The sequence below is a fragment of the Megalobrama amblycephala genome, linkage group LG3 (genome assembly GCF_018812025.1).
Source record: "Megalobrama amblycephala isolate DHTTF-2021 linkage group LG3, ASM1881202v1, whole genome shotgun sequence".
Classification (NCBI taxonomy): Eukaryota; Metazoa; Chordata; class Actinopteri; order Cypriniformes; family Xenocyprididae; genus Megalobrama; species Megalobrama amblycephala.
Window position 1 is genome coordinate 30,715,308 of NC_063046.1, and position 16,469 is coordinate 30,731,776.

At 37.7% G+C, this 16,469-nt stretch overlaps 1 protein-coding gene across 10 annotated transcripts in view; it reads right to left on the bottom strand.

The window, feature by feature from the left end:
- tcf12 (transcription factor 12) overlaps nucleotides 1-16,469 on the bottom strand; it is a 144,763-nt gene that overhangs the window by 78,062 nt on the left and 50,232 nt on the right. For 7 of the 10 annotated variants that reach the window (XM_048185070.1, XM_048185072.1, XM_048185073.1 and 4 more), the window contains one exon: nucleotides 5,954-6,056. The exons of 1 other annotated variant lie outside the window; for it this stretch is intronic. In XM_048185070.1, coding sequence (XP_048041027.1) covers nucleotides 5,954-6,056 — 103 coding nt within the window. Of the gene's footprint in view, nucleotides 1-5,820; nucleotides 6,057-16,469 lie in introns of all 10 variants that reach the window. 2 more of the 10 variants (XM_048185079.1, XM_048185078.1) reach the window with 1 other exon arrangement.

Genomic DNA, 16,469 nt, shown 5'->3' on the forward strand with positions numbered 1-16,469 from the left:
TTTTCTTTTCTGATTAGGTAATAATAGCATAATGAAATTGTTCCCGATCACAAATTACTTTCAAAACAGTTAACAAAATTTAAACAGTAAAGATTTTATTGTGCAAAAAAAGGCAAAACAAATTATAGGCTAACAAATGTTTTACATTCACACTGGCGCAGAGCAGAGTGAGCGTTTTTAATTAAAGGTGCCCTAGAAGTAAAAATTGAATTTATCTTGGCATAGTTGAATAACAAGAGTTCAGTACATGGAAATGACATACAGTGAGTCCCAAACACCGTTGTTTCCTCCTTCTTATATAAATCTCATTTGTTTAGAAGACCTCCGACGAACAGGCGAATCTCAACATAACACCGACTGTTACGTAACAGTCGGGATCATTAATATGTATGCCCCCAATATTTGCATATGCCAGCTCATGTTCAAGGCATTAGACAAGGGCAGCCAGTATTAACGTCTGGATCTGTGCACAGCTGAATCATCAGACTAGGTAAGCAAGCAAGGACAATAGCGAAAAATGGCAGATGGAGCGATAATAACTGACATGATCCATGATATCATGATATTTTTAGTGATATTTGTAAATTGTCTTTCTAAATGTTTCGTTAGCATGTTGCTAATGTACTGTTAAATGTGGTTAAAGTTACCATCGTTTCTTACTGTATTCACGGAGATAAGACTGTTGTTATTTTCATTATTTAAACACTTGCAGTCTGTATAATTCCTAAACACAACTTCATTCTAGTTCTATACTTAAGCGATTAGACATGCTGCATGACGAACATCTTGTAAAGATCCATTTTGAGGGTTATATTAGCTGTGTGAACTTTGTTTATGCTGTTGAAGGCAAGCACGAGCTCCGTGGGCGGGGAGCGTGAGCATTTAAAGGGGCCGCAGCCTAAATCGGCTCATAGTTAATGATGCCCCAAAATAGGCAGTTAAAAAAATTAATAAAAAAAAATCTATGGGGTATTTTGAGCTTAAACTTCACAGACACACAGGGGACACCATAGACTTATATTACATCTTTTAAAAAGACGTTCTACGGCACCTTTAATTCCAATGGCAGTTGATCTTAACACTCAAACGTGAATGCGAAGCTCCACCCTCCCCCGATGTCATCGTCCATCGCAATGTTTCACTGTAGACATCGTCTGATACCAATTTGGTAGACATCGCCCAACCCTATTTCAAAGTAGTCAAAATGCGCACGCAAAGAAGACAACTGTATTTTAATTCTGCAGGTTTCCACTGAGTCCTGCAGCCGCCCTGTCTTTGGCCATTTAATGGAAGGCTTTTGGGGAAAAAAGGTTGACTGGAAGTGAGCGTGACCTGACAGACCAGCACTAAACTCCAACGGAGGTGAGCATTTTGCCAGGAAACACAGCTTCCTGAGATCATGTATGCACATTATTCCCATCTAACGCAAATCACAAGCTTCCCCTGAGCTTCAGAGCAACAAGCTTCACCTTAGATTTCAGGAAGTTTACAGCAAAACACATGTACAAACTGATTGCGGCATTTTTTCCCATGAAAATTCAATTTAAAACTCATGTACTGTGTTTTGTTGTCGACCGTTTCATCAAGTCTAAAGCCAGGCCAGCTCTGTCTGTGCCAACTGTTACCCATGGAGTTTGGAATGTCAACAAAGTACTAAACTAATTTGTCTTTTGTGATGGTAATCTGTTTGACCAGTAAATACTGGCTGCGCTGAAGAAGCAGGATTCTCTACGTGCATGCAGATTTCTTCTTAATCTAAAGCTGCATTAAGCCTTATTAAATATTGCTTAAAACTTCAACATAGAGTCATCATTATGCAACACGCCTCACATTACAAGCGGACACACACGAACGCACACTGTGGACGCAGACTGTGCGCCACGGTTGGCTGATCAATGTTATTTCAAATTAATTATAGGGTTAAATTGTGGTACAAATTATGTTTAGGCTTCTGAAAATGGAACAGAAATAGAGCTGAATTTATATAGGACAAGGTTTGTGATTACGCATTACTCAATGTATTCAGTTGCCGCGTCAGAGGATTGTGTACAGCGCAGGACGGTCTTAGCCATCACAGTGTGGGTGCCACGTGCAGGCCGAGAGACGAGGAGGGTAAGAGGATTGAAACAGGGCGCCGGCACGTGTGCCCCAGACTGACTGACCTCTGACCTCAACACTGACACAGACCCTCTCATGGGCTTTCTTCAGGCATACACACAGACACATGGAGAAATATACACCTACACATTCACTTACCCCAGTGGTCTAAGTGTACCACATATGAAGATGATGCAACAAAGCGAAATATCTATCCATTCAGACACAAAACTCTAAGGAAATGCACAGTAAAGGTGGATAGGAATCACATTTTGCACCTAACATCTGATATGTAATCCATTACAAACACAGCAGAACAGAGTGTGACCTTTAAAATGGATCTCCATTATTCAGAACAAGCAGCGGTTACTCTAATTAAAATGTTATGTCAAATAAACAGTCATTACCAGCCATCTGCCTAGCACTATAAACTGTAACATGTTCATTATCATACACAATAGCTGACCCCAAGTAACCCCAAGCTGCTCTCAACATGTCATACTTCACTTAGAGAGCGCATGGAACCAGGTCAACGCATGCAGCCCCCACAGGCATATTTAAGACTACTAAATGAAGCATTCAAATTAAACTGCTTAATGGGATAATGGTTTATAAAAGCAAATCTGAGGCATTTCTTACAATAACGGCGAAGACAAACAAGGCTGCATAGATTTTACAGTTTAAATGAAGCTACATTTTATATGTAGCTTCAAAAAGCAAGATGCGTGAAGGTTTTATCAGCCGCAAACAGTTTGAAAAAATAAACAAACAAGTGCCAGCCTATTATTTCTATTTCCTTCAAGAAACTGCAGACCACCGGGATTTGTCTCAAGATAATCCACTTAGATTACCACGGCTCTGTTTTTAAACGGCACATGCAGGAAAAAAAAAAATGGGTCACATAAACCCACGAGTAACTCATAGGCCAGGGTTCCCTCAGAAATGCCATTCGTGTGATGGTAATGCTTAATTGTATTACATTCACATTCGAGCTCTTCCTTTTTCATTGGTGAGTAATAACCTTTCAGAGATGATTTAATGAGGTTGCTCCGGAATGGGTAATTCCATGTAAATCCCAGATATTACTGCTGAAATTCAATTTGATAAGACTCGGTCTTCTCGTCCAATCCCAGCAAGATAGCGCAGGCAATTTAGCCGTGCAATCAGATTGTCTAATTCCCTGACACATCATTGTTCCAGATCATTTCCATATTTTGCTACTTATAGGCATAATTAGTGCTGCATCAACAGGACAGAGGAAAACCAAACATCCTCCCTACCTCCACCGCGCACAAACACACACACCCGCACACACATACAAAGATCAATTGGCATAGAGATAACATTTTGTTTCGGTGGGCTTCGTGCAGTAGCACCCATCCGTAAACTTGCCACCTTACATGGCAACCGGTCTCCAGGGTGATGCTACAAAGAGCCGGGGTTCAGCAGCCCATAAAGCTGTCATGTGCATGCACATCACAATAGCGGCAGACACAGAGACCTCAGATCTAACAACATCCATCAATCACGTTCAAGGGATAAATAGCCCATTGTGACTCTAATCAAGCCATTTCACCTGATAAATATCTAAGAAAATGCTACTAAATAGCATTTTTTATAATTAACATAAGCATTTCTTGAATGTTATATATATATATATATATATATATATATATATATATATATATATATATATATATGATGTAAAATTTAAAGGCTAGATCACCTCAACTGTCTCAATAGTCTGCACAAACAAATAAATAAACAAATGACACCGTGCTTATTAAAAATAAAATTGTGCTGTAAAATACCTGTATTATACTGAATTTCAGAAAGATAGCACTGTCACAGAAAATAGTTACAGACACAGTAAAAGATGCAATAAAACATTGCACTTCACAATGACAAAATAATCCACAACATCAACATGTTCCAAAATTACACAACATAAATAAGCGTGTGCAATTTTCAGAATCTGCACTGCACGTCATCTTGATGCTGAATAATGTGTATTATGCTTTGTGTCTGTGGAGTCAGCAAACAAGCAGTAAAAACAAGGGGCCAAACAAGCACAAACTCACAAACTGATACAGATGGAAAATTATTTGAAACATTTTTGGAAGCAAAAGAGGAAGTGGAGCAAGTTTAGTAGAGTTTCACACACCTCTTCGGAAAGAGAGGGGAGAGATTTGAGAGAGCCCGTGGCTGAAGGGGTTTGTGAGTGTAAAATAATCTTTGGCCCATCTGTTTGTTTCACTACCACTCCTGAAACCCCTCCTTCTCTCTCTCTCTCTCTCTCTCTCTCTCTCTCTCTCGCTCTCTCCCTTCCTTCCCTTCTCTTCTCACTATCCTCTGCAAAAATGCAGTGTGCCAATGGAAGAAGCCAGTAGCTTTTCTGCTAGCTAGAAGACAGTCTTTTGTGATGGAAAACTGTACTGATGGTGTGACTTCCACCCTGGGGGAGGGTCAACTCCTGAAGACAGTCACACCGCAGGAAGATTCAGAAATTGGGGACAGATGTGAGAGCAGCAGCAAAAAAAATAAATGTATACCCTAATATATATATATATATATATATATATATATATATATATATAATATTATTATATATAATTAATTATATGTAATATAATTAATTATAATTATATGTAATATAATGTATAAAATTACATTATTACATATTAATATTATTGGTCGGTGCAGTCAGTTCATGAACAAGTAACTAATTAATGAATAGATTAAAAAAGACACATCTGTGTGAACCATTCTGAAAAATTCTTCAGGGAATCTGTCTGGATGATCACTGAATATGACTCACTCACTGAATGCCAAGTTGTCATGATTTTCATGTCCAACTCAAAAAGAACCATGAATATTTTCTTATATATTAAATACTAAATAATTGTTTAATGTACAAAAGTAATATAAAACCATTCAAAAGTTTAGTTGGTAATAAAAAAAATAATACTTTTATTCAGCAAGGACACATTAAATTATTCAAAAGTGACAGTAAAGACATTTATAGGCCTGGTTTCACAAACACGGCTTAGATTAAGCCAGGATTAGGCCTTAGTTCAATCAGAATATTTAAGTAGGTTTAATAAACATGCCTAAAAAAACAAAAAACAAAACAAACAAAAAAAAAAACTGGTGGTGTGCATCTTCCATCTTCAGAAAAAACAATGGCACTGACATATTTTAAGATATGTTTTGATATGTTATGATATTTTAAGATATTATATATTATATATTATATATTAAGGCTTAAGACTTGTTGTGAAACTGAAGGATAATGTTACAAAAGATTTCTATTTCAAATAGGTACTGTTCTTTTGAAGTTTCTATCATCAAAGAATCTTGAAAAAATGCATCACAGTTTCCACAAACATATTAAGCAGCACAGCCATTTTTAACATTGAAAATGATAAGAAATCTTGAGCAGAAATCAGCATATTAGAATGATTTCTGAAGGATCATGTGACACTCAAGACTGGAGTAATGATGCTGAAAATTCAGCTTTGCCATCACAGGAATAAATTAGACATTACAATAGAAAATAGTTATTTTAAATTGTAATAATATTTCACAATATTACTGTTTTTACTGTATTTTTGATCAAATGAATGCAGCCGACCCAAAACATACTATTAATCTTTTATAATAAAACTATAAAGTATATATAGACAACATGCATTTCTGTATGTATATACACAACACCCTCACCCATCTCTGGCACTTCCTGTGGTGACTGCCTTCAGAGAGAAACGCCTGTTCGGTCCACACATTGCTAAATGGATTGATGACAGAAAGACGGGTGTGAAAGAGAGACAGGGTCAGAATCGCCTTGGATACTCACCCATTATGCTGGAGCTCATGAAAGGTGTTGGGGACAATCCTTCATGGGACACTAATCGACTGTCACTCAAGTGATCAGCATAATGAGTGCTGTCTTCAAACCCCTGGGGGAAAGAGATCACAGCATTAAACACATTATTAGCTGGACCTGCTAATTGAGTGCTATGACACTCCTATAATTACTGGGGGAAAAGAGGGGAGCACGAATGGTCAACTGTCCCCCGAAACGATCGATATTTCTCCACTCTCCTCATTAAAAAGCACTTTCTTCAAAGTCTTTGATGAATTTCATTAAAAGGGCAAACAAAAGCCCTGAAGAGAAGATAGTGCTTGTACTGCGATTGTGTAATTGTAATAAAGTTAATGGGGCACAAACAACAACAAAGAAGAGCTATTTGCATTTATCAACAAAATTCATGTCACATTAAAACGGTCTGTTTGATCCCATTCTCTTCAATGATAACACACTGCCATTCTATATAGTGATCTAACAATAATTATTTAAATAATAATACATTCAGACATTATTTTTATTAGATGTATAAGCATTAACAACGATTGAGAGCATTGTGTTTCGCTTATTTTTAAGATCAGCGTCACATCTAGCACACATCTTTAGAGATGCTGCTAGAAGTTTCTAGCTCAGTTCTGAGTGCCGTTGCTAGGCAACATTTTGGTTCTGTGTGGCAATCCTACTTTTTGTCGTCCTTCATTCATGATAAGATTTGTATGTTGCACATTGTTAAAAAAATGCTAGACTGGTAAGAATTTGTGCGCATGCAAAACGGCGGTACGATGCATAAAAAAAATGACATAAAACTGATGAAGTGACACGTTTACTAGAGCTTGACACAGATCATGTCTTTATGCCAAAAGCCTGCTTGTACTTAAAAAAGTAGAATAAATAAGTCAGGTTTTCTTCTCGGCAGCTGAGGTTCTGCCCTTTCATGACCGTTATCAGCTTTGGGGGGCTTAGGTCTAAATATCGGTCACAGTGTGGGCCTTTAAAACTCAGAGTCCCCCCCAATAAAAGATACTCTGTGGCTGTGTTAATCCTGAAGCCGGTGAAAATCCGCCTGGCGCTACAGTCAAATGTGTCCCCCAAACCATATTAACTCTCTCCTGAGGGGCCTACAGCTGCCGGCTGTCCATTACGTTTGGGCTTTTCCTTCTATATATCACAAACTATTACTATCAGTGTTTTCTGTGTCTGTTTTCCAAATGGATGGCGATTGAATAATTTCAAAGGCAGTGGAGTGTTGTGTGGGGCAGAATCAATGCGGAGAGGATCCCTATCGTGTCCCTGCCGTTTGTGTTAATAACGCTATGAACTGCCTGACTAATAGCTTCTCCCCTGAAGAGACACAGTGGGAGGGGGTGGGAGGCAAAAACAAGCCCCCGAACTGCACTGTGCTCCCCAGCAATTTGGTAAGCATGATTTAGTAAGCTTTCTAACTAAAGGACAGCACACAGATGCTAGAAAGTGCAGGCACAAACACAATTAAAAGGATAGTTCACCCAAAAACAAAAATTTGTTCATCAGTAACTCACCCTCAAGTTGTTTCAAAGACGTTTGTTTATCTTCAGAACACAAATTAAGATATTTTTATTGAAACCTCAGAGATTTCTGTCCCTTCATTTAAAGTCCACACTAGGGCTGCACGATTTATCACAATAAAATCGCACACGATATGGCAAAGGCTGCGATTATTTAATGTGCGACTTGTCAGAGCTGTACAGCTCTGTGATCAGTAGTAAATGCTTCTCCATCTGAAAGCCAGAGGGCGCTCTTGCGCAGAAACTCAAAATATGCCCTGCAGCAGAAGAAGATAACACGCATCATATCGCTGTAGCTGAATAAACAGAAGATTGAAACGTTTTGATTGATTAAACATGACTAATAAACACACGACTGCCTTATTCTGTGTAAGAAGCCACATCATCTCACAGAAGGACACTCAACTGTCGTTACGAAGTGAGTTTTGGAGTAAAAACATGTTATTAAATATTGTCATTTGTTGGACAAGATGTTAATAAATGCTTCTTGTGTCTGAAAAGAAGTTTGACACGTGTTGCTTTTTCAAATGTACATTATAAGCGACTCAAACTTGCAGTGCTTTTAGATGGATTAGCATTTGGAGCCATACTTCATTGACAAGCCACGCATAAAAAAAAACAAATCGCAGCCTTTGCGTTTAAGCGATAATCGCGTTTAAGTTCAATGTTATTTTTCGTATCGTGCGATATATCGTGCAGACCTAGTCCACACCACCACAACTTTCGAGGTTGAGTTTTAAAAATTTTATAAAGACATTGTGAATGTAATCGAGCAGTTTAATCCAAGTAGAGGTGGTTAATACAATCAAAATTTTATTTCACAATAAAATATATATATATATATATATATATATATATATATATATATATATATATATATATATACACGCACACACACACGTGACCAGCGATATACTGTCAGCAAACATCTGACACCGCCCACACTGCTGAGAGCGAGTGTTAGATGAATATGTAAACATGTGCAGCGCGCTTTCCTCTCAATAACAAAATTAACATAACAAAATTTAGAAAAAAGCAAGCATTTTTTTAATAAAGCACAAGAAAAGTATCTAATCATGGATATGTTTGCACAAGCTCTGCAATTCGGCACTATATTAAAGTCACGCCACTTTAATTATAAAGCAATTTATACAATGGATTGCTTAAAATCAAGCAGCTTTACTGTATTAAACATGAAAAACAGTGTCAGTCTCTCGTTTCAGCAGAAGTACAACTTCATTTTCTATATAGATGCTCTCCAGTATGTTTATGTTTTTACTAACGGATGTTGAATGGAAAAGATTTCATCATGAAAGAAGGCTCTGCGTACACCTACCTATTACGTAATCACCAGCATATTGGGTCCTTTACTGTTTTTTTTATTTTTTTTTTATTTATTAAAAATAAGAACAAAGAAGCAAATTACAAACAATAGGTCAAATAAAATAGACAAAGATGCAAACTAAAAAAAATTGTGCTATGTGGAAATATTTATATACCGCGATATCAACGATATAGCAAAATCTCTAATCATAGACCCTTTATATCGTTGACACAATATATATCCACCATTCTGCCCAGCCCTAAATCCAAGTCTTCATTTTTTTAATATAATGAACAGATTTAATTTAGGCTTTTATTCAAATATAAGCATTGATCAATGCACATTCATAGAGCACTGCTTATAGGTTTGGAATGATATGAGGGTTATGAGTACATTTTTGGGTGAACTATCCCTTTAACCTCTTTATCATCCATATTTTCCTTCCTGGCCTTTCAAGGCTGACCAATGGCAGCTGCCAAAGTTTCAGAAAAGGACAGTGGATGGGAAGATGAGACATTGAGGAGATCGGCGAGAGCATTAGATCATCAATCACTGCTACCTTGTGATCTCTGAATGCTTGCTGTGCATGCTTTCACTGTCACCGGCGAATGGTTAGTCTGTTCTAAATAACTACCACATTGCAAACCAGCACTCTGTTCAGGAAAACATTTCTTATATGCTCTTTCGCATCCCAGGTGAATGCCCTGGTGCCGTTTTAAGGCGTTGGGGATGGGTGATAGTGGCGTGATGGACGGGAGCGAGGCATTACGGGACAGCGGGGTGCGACAGAGGTGGTGCATGCGGGTTGGGCTGTCAGATGGGAGGCCTGAAGCCACGGCTGCCCAGGATGTGATGCTTGGCTGTGGTCCAAGGTCAGCTAGCCGGGGCTCCAGTCTGTTCACAGTCCACTAATCACACGCGTACAGAGAGGGAGAAGAAGAGAGAGAGTCGCTCTTGTGAAAACGAGCCTGCTTAAAATGGTTCACAGTTTCCGTGTGAGAGAACAAGGGAAACGTTAGTCGATAGGATTCTGTGTTCTTTGTAGGTAACACCGAAATACAGAAAAGCCATAGCCTCTATTTAGTTATCTGATAGGAGATCTGAGTGCAGCAAGGCTGTGAAAAAGTAATGTGACGGATGAAGATGCTGATTAAATCTTTAGCAGGCACTTCACAGCAACCGGCTGCAGCTCTTGTGGCTTTTTAAGGGTAAACCACAAAAGATTGTGGTATAGATTCTCACGATAAGATCAAACCTCAGACAATAGCTTTCTCACTTTGTTGTTGGCCATGAGCAATGGACACTGCTGAGATTCAATTAATATCAAGAAGTAAGTCTGAACAGTAACTTGTGAGTGTTACAGCTGGAATACATTACACAACTTTTAAAATGAGTTTTTTTAAAAGCAAGTCATCATACACTTGCCGACTTTGTGAATAGTTACTGAACTGTGCATCATACACTTAATGACTGAGGGTCACACACTAACACACTTTAAAGTCGTTCTGAACACAACAAGTTCACAGGAACATGCAATTTATTTCTAGGAGACGGGTGCATTCGACAGGGTCTCTACGCAGTGTTTACTGCTCCCCACTCCCTGAGGACGGTATTTCAGTTGAAGTGGACTTCGCTGACAATAATCGCTCATTTGGAACGCCCTGCAAACGTCAAAGAAATTCAACGACTGTGTCGCGCAGATTATGATGTAACATAGATAAATAGATATTATAATTTACTTTCGAATTTAAAATTGACTCTTAACTGATTTGAAGCTGTAACTGTCATGCCATATGAAAATAAATTCTCATTTGGTTAACTGTATAAATGTATTCTTAATCCATGGTTTGGATCTCATCTCGTGTGCTTTCTTTTCCACGCGCAGCCGCATAGTAAACACTTCTGAGGTAAATAAAGTAAAATAAAAAAATGACAGAGCCTCAGCTGCTTTTTAATACTTTTACTTTGTCATGCCTATTCATACAATAAAATATGCAAATGTAACACTCATCGCTATAACCATTCATACTTTCGTTTGTATAAGAATAACAAAATTTATGAATTATCAAAACGCACATGTAAATTCCTCCATCGCAGAGCCGTTAAAAAACTCTTTCAACGGCTCTGCTCCATTGTAGTTCTGACTGGTGACGCGGTGCGCAATGACAGTTGGGTGATTTTATCTCTCTACTTCCTGTGAAGTGATGTATCGATGTTACCTTATTCCGTATGCCATTGGCAGTGCCCTTCGAACTGAACATGTTCGCTCCCTTCGGATTGGAATTTCACTTAAGATGGCGAAATACCCTGTGAAGTCTACTTCGCAGTTCACTTACGGTCGAATGGAATGCACCTAATGTGTTCTCAAATCGTCTCAAAATGGCAAATATATTGTCCAAATAGATGGATTTACAGTCTGAACTCTGAAGTTAAAAAAAATCATACACCATGTGATTGTCTGGCTCTGACTTTTAGCAATAAGCACAGACAGATCCAGACTGAAAATCTGAGCAAAATTTGTTAGTGTATTCCAGGCTTAAAACTCTATGGGCCCTATCATACACCCGGTGCAATGCACGGCAGCCACAACGCAAAATATTTTTTGCTAGTTTCAGCCTGACACAGTTATTTTCACGTCCTGTGCCAAGTTGTTTAAATAGCAAATGCATTTGTGCCCATTTGTGTGGCCATGGGTGAGCTGGTCTGAAAATGATGTGTGTTCAGGCGCATTGTTGGCGTGTTGCTATTTTGAGGCAACTGAAATAGACTGCACCAGACTGCACCATTGACCAACTGAAATTTGGTCTGAAGTCAATAGTGCAATATTTTTTTTTTTTTTGTTTAAAGAGCACGTTAGTAATATGCGCCTATATGTGGGTGCACAACGCGCATACACTATGCTTATTACACACACAGGGATGCGCAACAGCATACAAACATGCCAAATATTAAAAATAAAAGAATTAACAAATGTAAAAGTTTATTATTGTGTGCATAAAGATACTTTGGTGGAATCTGGCTTGTCCCGTAGATTGTCTGCTCGCACGTTTTAACTTCGCGCATGAGCAGATCCGTTTCCTCGCTAGAGAATCGTTCAGTTTTTCGCTTGCAAATTCCACCATGTAAATAGCGAATCCGCCATGGCAAGAGCGCAACTGGCTTTTAAAGAGAATGGGAGATGAGACTCTGATTGGCTTATTGCACGTTACGCCCAAAACACACCCATTACTCATTAAAAGAATAGGGACAACCCTTTTATACAATGCGCTGATTGCGACTATGCGCTTTAGACTATGCGCTTCGATTGTTAAAATAGGGCCCTATAACCGTTTAACACATAGACTTTGTGATTTTAATTCTGTCCGAATTGAAGACATCTGTGTTTTTCTTACACACTCTCTGTAAAAATTATGAAGCAAATAACCTGCTGGTTTTCGTCTAACTCTGGGGTCCTGTGAGAAATCTAATCCTGTCCGGATAGGCACATCTATGATTACCATATATAATTTTTTTCACAATGCTTTTCCTCATTTCATTTGACCTTCATCAAAAACCATAACTAAACAAAAATGTCTTGTTGTGCTGCCTGGTGCACATTTATTATGCACTGTATGTGAGTAAAACAACAGTTGGTGGTCTGAGCACTGCTGACATCCAATCTGATGTAAAAAGAAAATTAAATCAATCTGAAGAGTCTGACCATGAACAGTTCAGATAGGCCCCTATATACAGGAATGATCATCATTTTAATATCTTGCCTTAATTATATACACTGCCATTCAAAAGTTTAGGGTCTGTAAGATATAAATGTTTCTGGAGGGTCTCTTATGCTCATGAAGGCTGCACTTATTTGATCAAAAATGCAGTTAAAACAGTAATATTGTGAATTCTATTTGAAAATGCAATTTCTTCCTGTGATGGCAAAGCTGAATTTTCAGCATCATTACTCCAGTCTTCAGTGTCACACGATCCTTCAGAAATTATTATTATTATCAAAACGCTTTGATGAAACCATGATATATATTTTTTTTATGTAATCTTACTGACCCCAAACTTTTAAACACTGGTGTACATAATGAATATTACAAATGTAGTATCGTTTATTTCAACAGGTTTTGTGATGCATATACATGATGAAATAACAGATGAACTCTGTCAATAATGTTAAACTAATCCTGTCTGAATAGTGCGAAACTCAAGATTAGAGGAAATCTCACCATTCTCTGACCTAAAACGTGCCATAAGCACACAAATTCATCACTATAAGGGGTAAAGTTATGGCCATTTCCTCAAATAAGTGCTGCAATTTTTCTTTGCTGAAGACACTGGCTAAGAAATTATAATGATTACTATATTGTAGGTCAAAGGCTTGGGAAATGACAATCACTTATGTTAATTTCTCTTTGGAAACCCAATCACTCAAACACACACAGTATTATAGTATTAAACACTTTGATTGTGATTATATGATGCTTGTGTGTATGTGTGTGTGTAGACACTGTATGGAGGTGCAAACAGCTGTCTTCTGATCCCATCCCCTGCAATGTCACAACCACTAATTTCCATGCACCTAGAGCAAAGATATCTCATGCGTCTCCGTCTTATAATTCAAATCAGGCCATGGGCGCAGCCATCGCCTATAGATGTGCTGAGGGGAAGGGCATCGGAAATAAACAAGACAATGTGGTGTGAGAGCCTCTGACATTTGACTGATTTCTGATAGGAAGTGACAGGAGATTGACATGAAATGAAATTCATACAGGGCACCCTGAACACACCACCATGGAAAATACAAACAAACAAATAGGAAGCGAGAGAACTTCACACTCTGCACTGGGGTTGCACATCAAAATAAAAATCACAACCATGGCTGATTTTTTTTTTTCCTCATTTTGATGAGGTGAATTTCATTTGCATGCATGAAAATCAATCTGAGCTTATGGTATGTCTAAAATGCATCAATGCTTCCTGCACCAACTGCGTTCAGCCACACATGCCGAGCCTGGAAAAACTTCAACCATTTGTTATTTGTCATGAATACTCCTAATGTAATCATAACGTCAAGTAGGCTGCATATGCACTTTGATCTGTATCTTCTAACAAACTAAATAAACAAAAACATTTCCTTTTTTTTATTTTGCAGGACCAAAAGATATTTTCTTTGCTGTGTTCTTTGAGTGGAGCAGCTGCTATGTAATGCTTCTCAATAGTCATTAAGAAAAAATTAAAGAACAGACAGAGAAACTTCACAGAATGTCACTAAGGAAATGGGAGTCAACAGCAGTTATAAAAAAAAAAAATGCTGTTGACTAGGGCTGAGCGATATGGCCAAAAAATTATCACGATAAAATTTTTTATATCAGTCGATACCGATAATTATCACGATAAATGTCAAATCTTTATTTCTTTCAAATTTAAAGGCAGATTTTTGCTCCTGAGTTAAAGTTGTAGAAATCAGACAGTTAATTGTGGATTTAAACTTCATTGTCAGAACATGACAAAAACTTGACAAATCTGAGGTAGACTATTCAAAAACATTTATAATGATAAAATATTTTTTCTACATCAAAATATGCATGAGTAAACTTAAGTAAAATGCTTTTCAGTCTTTTTTCCTTAACAAAATAAATATGTTAAAGGTGCCGTAGAACGTCTTTTTAAAAGATGTAATATAAGTCTAAGGTGTCCCCTGAATGTGTCTGTGAAGTTTCAGCTCAAAATACCCCATAGATTTTTTTTTATTAATTTTTTTAACTGCCTACATTAACTATGAGCCGATTTAGGCTGCGGCCCCTTTAAATGCTCACGCTCCCCGCCAATGGAGCTCGCTCTTGCCTTTAACAGCATACACAAAGTTCACACAGCTAATATAACCCTCAAAATTGTTCTTTACAAAGTGTTCGTCATGCAGCATGTCTAATCATGTAAATATGGTATTTATTTGGATGTTTACATTTAATTCTGAATGAGTTTGATGGTGCTCCGTGGCTAAAGCTAACATTACACACTGTTGGAGAGATTTATAAAGAATGAAGATGTGTTTATGAATTATACAGACTGCAAGTGTTTAAAAATGAAAATAGCGACGGCTCTCTTGTCTCCGTGAATACAGTAAGAAACAATGGTAACTTTAACCACATTTAACAGTATATTAGCAACATGCTAACGAAACATTTAGAAAGACAATTTACAAATATCACTAAAAATATCATGATATCATGGATCATGTCAGTTATTATCGCTCCATCTGCCATTTTTCGCTATTGTTCTTGCTTGCTTACCTAGTCTGATGATTCAGCTGTGCACATCCAGACATTCTGCCCTCGTTTAATGCTTGATCATGGCTGGCATATGCAAATATTGGGGGCGTACATATTAATGATCCTGACTGTTACGTAACAGTCGGTGTTATGTTGAGATTTGCCTGTTTTCCGGAGGTCTTTTAAACAAATGTGATTTATATAAGGAGGAGGAAACAACGGTGTTTGAGACTCACTGTATGTCATTTCCATGTACTGAACTCTTGTTATTTAACTATGCCAAGATAAATTCAATTTTTAATTCTAGGGCACCTTTAATAGAAAAAAAAATCTCTTAGTTTCTGCATGCTAATGGGTGATATGGTTTCAAATTCTGAAACAGGGTGCAATATTAATAATATTATGTTACGTCGCTTAGAAATGCACATTTGACAGTAGCTTGAGTTGACAGTTATTGAAAACCTCATTTTGAGTTGACAACCTCATTTTTATTGTAAAATTTAAATATTCTGTTTGAGTTAGGACTCTACTTTAACTAAAATTAACCATTGGTCATCCATAATATCATACATGTCGATCATTATAACCATAGGTAAAACCACGCACTGCAGCTAAATTTGGTACCAGTTCATCTTGTACTGCTTAATCCCGTTCTGAACAAAAACAATTCAGTAAAATATGTGAGTGACAGCCGCATTCTACAACCAAATTAACTTCCGAAAAATACAGGTAGTAACAACCACATTTACAGAAATTCTATGCAGTGTGTACGGAACCGAACTGGGGTGCGTTTCCCAAAGCGAACTATGGTCGTAAGTTCCGTCGTTACCAATAGAGTTCAATGGGACTTACGACCATAGTTCACCAACGATGCTTTCGGGAAACGCACCCCTGAACAACTAGTTATTAATGACGTTTTTAGCGTGCATAGGAGATGTGTCTCTCTTCTGTATGCACAGTGAATCACAGGGAGAGCATGAGCCTTGACTCATTCGTGTTGCCAGATCTTGCTAGAAAAATCAGCGAACAAGAATAAGCCCATAATAAGCCGAAATAAATCCAAATGCTTTATGCTGAAAATAAGACAAAAATATTGTGACTCGTGTCTGCTCACTTTAATAACTCCATAAACCCGGTCGCTTTATGAGCCGAGCTTAAACAACAAGCCCAAATTGCTTATAATGAGTGATCATGGCAACACAGAAAGAGCGCGTTTTGTGAAACATGCTGTACCAGCATAAACCATACACAACGCCTCCGTCGACTGTGTTTAGTTAAATTGCTGAAAATAACAAGTGTTTTGTCACTGTAATTTTACTTTAGCCACAATAACGGATACCAAATACGTAAGACGCAATAACGTTGCTATGGTTTCC